Source organism: Priapulus caudatus, unplaced genomic scaffold, assembly GCF_000485595.1.
Source record: "Priapulus caudatus unplaced genomic scaffold, Priapulus_caudatus-5.0.1 Scaffold523, whole genome shotgun sequence".
Classification (NCBI taxonomy): Eukaryota; Metazoa; Priapulida; class Priapulimorpha; order Priapulimorphida; family Priapulidae; genus Priapulus; species Priapulus caudatus.
The window spans coordinates 1-5,200 of record NW_014577584.1 but is presented as its reverse complement, the minus strand read 5'-3'; the positions used below and the strand labels follow the sequence as shown (position 1 = coordinate 5,200).

Genomic DNA, 5,200 nt, shown 5'->3' with positions numbered 1-5,200 from the left:
CCTAATAGACGCAAACATGGCGGCCTGAACGATACGAATGGCGAGCCGGACCCCCCATCCCCAGAAGCGACCTCCTGAGCAAAGCAATCCTGTATATACGTATTTTCGTCACAGTGACAACGCCCAGTAGACGCAAACATGGCGGCCTTACCGATATAGCCTAAGCACAAGCGTATAGTCTCCATATGCTTAATTTAGAGACATATTATTCTATACTTTGGAGGAACTGGTGCCTAAGCAGGGGCGCTCTCTGTTATAGAAGTATATCTGTGCGCCAAGCTCATGGCGATAAATACCCAACGAAAATGGGCGTTCCCCACACGCGTGGTCAGACGCCACCTAAGGAGTACTAGCTCCTGAGAANAATACACATGAATCCACGTGACGGTCCGTGCATTTTGAATATTTAGAGACAACCGTAACTACTAGTGTTGGCCGTTTGTTACGCTGATTAGAGAAAGCGCGTGTGCTACATTGACTGAGAATAACTGAGTTTACTCGCATCAAGTAAAAATCCCTTGTCACGTATATCAATTTTTTCATAATTATATTGGTGTTCGTAAGTAATTAAATCATACTACTTATTTTAATCCGTGTTATATAGCCTGCATTGCCAACACTCACATTTTCATTGAACTCACAGAAACGCTTACTGAATTTCGCATCATTATTTTGCAGGCGACGGTTCCACACCGTTAGGGCCGCTACTAACAAACGCCGCCAAGCAGCAACTGCGTGGATTATTCTCTGGTTAACGAATAAGGAGGCGCCCGTTCGTGACATGAGAAATTTCAGCGCGTGTCGATTTCATTGACTTGGAAATTTTGAGATTAACAAAAACAATTCTTATCAAGTTTTTTAAAATGTTTATTGATATGATGACTATGCGAACTAAACATAGACGTATCTATTATATATGAAAGTATGCTTATTTACATATATTATGTGAAAGGTTTGTATCTTTTTAGATGTATATATATATATANACTTGTATGTGTATATAAGACTGTAGCGGCCTATGGTTTGCTAAGGGTGAGGGTAATTGAGATATGGAGAGACTTACAAATAGGACGCTAATGAACAACGGTCGGATGGGGAAATCGCCCCATAAGCTTATCCTAACGTAGTTAGGCGCCTATAGAGTCATCGAAGCACCACACAGCTCAAGCACCCATCTCACCACAGTAAACTGTTGGGCAGGCCTCTGTATAGGAGTATAAGCTGATGTATAATAACGAATAAATGCTGCCACGGTTGGTTGTAGAAGAATACAAACATATTACCTGCGTTATTGTTTACTACAGTGTTGTGTAAAGCTGTAATTATTACGTACGTGTGTAGGGTATATATGTGGGAAACAAAGTTAGCGCTCGATTCACTTAGTCACCTTTGTTATGTTACTTACCCACACTTGTAATATTGAGATAATGTAAGCATTCGATTTTGGACAATAGAAAATTTGGCCATGACAAACAGATTGTGTCACACGGAGAAATAATCTAAACAGAACAAAAATAATATTAACAAGACAATAATGATAATAGCTAGATTAAACATTTGCTTGGCGGCTCACCAATTATAAACCACCAACTTTTACGACAGTACATATAGAGGGAGGTATATGACGCGTCAAAACACTATACTACGCCGACATTTTCTACCCTTTATCTACCTCCAATATATCACGCGGGACGCGATTTCGCTTGTCTACCTACAATATATCACGCGGGACGCGATTAACATGAGCTCAAAACCTACATTAAACATCCACCTATCATCCTCTATTATGTACTCCTGATGTTATCAAGAGCGCATTAAGTATACTTAATACGCTCTTGATGTTATATATCCATGTGTTCACGTACGTAGGCCTACGTTATCGCATCTACAAACCACCTAGGCGATAGTTCTAGAGCTGGGCTCAAAATCGGGCTTTAATCAATGCGAAAAAATGGTGAACGAAATACAATAATTTATTACACATGCCTATTGGTTATAATGCATAAAATTGTGACTAGTATGTATGAACACGCTCATGTCTTGTCACCATATCAAGTGTAGTAGGCAATGACCAGAATCAAAACCTTACATAACATAACACACGCCGCGCATATATAGAGAGAGTGTGGTAGAGAGAAAGAGAGGCCTACAAGAGAGGGACAGTGAGATGGTCGGAGCGGAAGAGGGATGATGAGGAGAGGGATATCGATTGGGACAGGGGCGAAGAAAGGGAGAGGGAAAAGAACGCGACTAAGGGACGATAGAAGGGCATAGGAGAGAAAGGGGAGAGAATAATAATGCAAGAGGAAAAGAGACGGGGGAGATAGAAGGCAAGAAAACGGAAGACGAAGAGGGAGGGGCACGGCAATTAATCGAGCTCTGTGCGAACTGCATGTCATTAAGAAAGTAGTCAACAGGCAAGTTGATAATATTATTAGTCAGCATTCTAGGTGGAGGGATTACACTCTCAGTTAGAACGGCAGGGATGTATTATATGTCGCCGATGTTCCCTCTAATGCGAAAGACATAGGTGAGTTACAAGCACTAGTAGACTAAGAAATTATTAACAGTTTGCAGAATATTACGATATACGGTAAATATGCCGTACATTTAACCAACGGGGTATTGCATGGTATGTACTCCTCGTTGTTTCTTGATTAATTAAATTTCTGTTCACGCGTACCAATACAATAAATACGCACAAAGGTATCAAGTTAATCCATGCATAAAGTCACACAAACGCCCGGAGCACACCGGTACTCATACTTTCTCTATTTCATTGTAAGGTGTAAAGTGGCTTAGCTTATAGCGTCAGATCTCTGTGCGTGCATGCCAAATATCTGCTAACATTAATACTATTTTCTTGAAATTATGCGTTGAAAATAGAGAGCTCACGCTCTCGAGCAGCTTGGTGTAAAACATTTCAATATAATCACCTCACATTATTTATTCTAACGACGACCTGGCTTTGCTTCCCTACAACACAGAATGAAATCATGTGTACGCGGATATGTTAGTGTCGTGCATGAAAAATGCTGTAAGACGCAAACGAAACACATAATATTTTGTTGACAATGTGCATTTACTACACAATTACATTCAAAAGAGAACACACATTCGAGTGATTTTATATGAAAAATAACAATTGCGTATGACTCACTTAAATAATGACAATTACTGAGTATCCCTAACTTCGTTGCAACGTTACATTGCTTATAGCGCCAGATCTCTGTGCGCACATGCTTTATATCTGCTAAAACAATTATATATTCTTGAGAATTCGCTATTAGACAGAGAGCACACGCAGGCTCGTGTGGCAGGTTATGAACAAGATCTCTATCTCCATACCTCATTTCTTAATGATAAGATGCTTTGGCTTTGCGTCGGACCGTTTCAATGATAAAATAATGGTAAACAAACTTGAATTGTATTTACCATCAATTCTAATTGTTTATCATATCTTTGTCGCATATTTAATATAAGCACAAATGTCCCGTAAATGCCTTCCTGCGTCACACATTCTCACCGCGCGTGCGTCACCATAGATAGGCACTTGGGCCGTTTCAATAATAAAATAATGGTAAATAAAAGCAAATTATGATTACTATCAATGTTTCCAAGTTAATCTACTCTTTATCGCCGAACTGGTCGGATTGAGGTGACGTCCGGGCCTTTGGAGGAATGAATATAAATAAGCGCAAGGACAGAGAATAAGACATGATATACCAGAGACATGATACACTAGAGCAGGGGTGACAACTGCGGCCCTCTACGAGGTTCTGTGCGGCCCGCGGAAGCCTGCAGAAAATAAAAAAATAAAAAAATAATTTTTTTTTTTAATTAATAAATTTTTGTGAAAGTCAACATGTTTGTGCTTGAACCGAGGCTGACTTTTTCTGTGTCATACAGATTAGTGTTCTATTGTCTCTGGTTCGCTCTACAACGCCATTTCAGCTAATTATGATCCAGAGATGGCGCCCTTGAGGCGAAACGCACGTATTATCTTAGAGCGCACCGCCCGATTTTAAAAGGTGCGGCCCTTTGACTTTTCATGGCCCACTGATGCGGCCCTCGCTTTGAAAAGTTTGCCCACCACTGCGCTAGAGAATATATGATATAGGCCAGGGGTGTCAAACTCATTTTGGTTCATGGGCCTCATACAGCCCATCTGATCTCAAGTGGGCCGGACCAGTAAAATAATGGCAAAATAACCTACGTCAACTCCAAATCTTTAGCTTTGTTTTTCAGTACTATGCTTTATCATTCAGCCTACATGTGTAGCCTACATAATCACGGACCACAAAGATCTATATTAGCACAACACATTTATTCACAGATAGGCCAATGGAATTGAAATAAAATGCATTTCACATTCATTAACAATGACTCAAATAGAGTCTTACTTTTTTTTTGACATACTCAGAGATTTATGCTCTACATGTCGCGGGCCTGATCAAATCATCTCGCGGGCCGGATCCGGCCCGCGGGCCATATTACACAGTTACTATGTAGTGAGCCGGAGAGAGATCGAAACGAGGCGCGGGACCTAGACGTGGTTACCTATAGACTGTATTTAGTATGTGTGTTGTAAATATATTTGTATGTGTCAAGTACTAATAAAGTCCTAGTTCAACAACGAATCTGCAACGCTGCATCTGATATGGAGACTACATCTACCATGTACAATCTCGTTCAACTCTCATCTCCACGCTGTCGACTCTACAAGATCCTACACTGAGATCATCAACCTAAATCGCACTACAACAATTGGTGGAGGATGCGGGTACAAGATCCTACACTGAGATCTTTCGCACTACAACAACGCACGTGAACACATGGATATATGACACCAAGAGCGTATTAAGTATACTTAATACGCTCTTGATAACATCAGGAGTACATAATAGAGGATGATAGGTGGATGTTTATATAGGTGTCGAACAACAGTAGAGGGCGTCTATAGGCTGCAGGCCTGAATAAGCATCGAACAGAAATTAATTAAAAATACTCACACTGTTACTGCACTTACAAAACATACACTTTATTCATGTTAAATAACTACAGATTCATGCTCTATGCTCCGCTCGAAACTTTTGCCAGCTCTATGATGTGAATTTCTGCAAAGTAGTCGGATCACATTTCAAAGACAAAAATGACCAACCGGTCGCTGCGGCTACGCCACCTGATGGAATGTCACGAA

General features: G+C 40.5%; 1 protein-coding gene across 1 annotated transcript in view; it reads left to right on the top strand.

The window, feature by feature from the left end:
* The window catches only part of LOC106811281, a 19,109-nt gene extending 18,168 nt beyond the window's left edge, over window positions 1-941 (top strand). Inside the window, exon 5 of the mRNA XM_014814849.1 lies at window positions 679-941. Coding sequence (XP_014670335.1) covers window positions 679-755 — 77 coding nt within the window. The 3' untranslated portion in view covers window positions 756-941. The remainder of the gene's footprint in view (window positions 1-678) is intronic.
* Window positions 942-5,200: the final 4,259 nt, after the last annotated feature.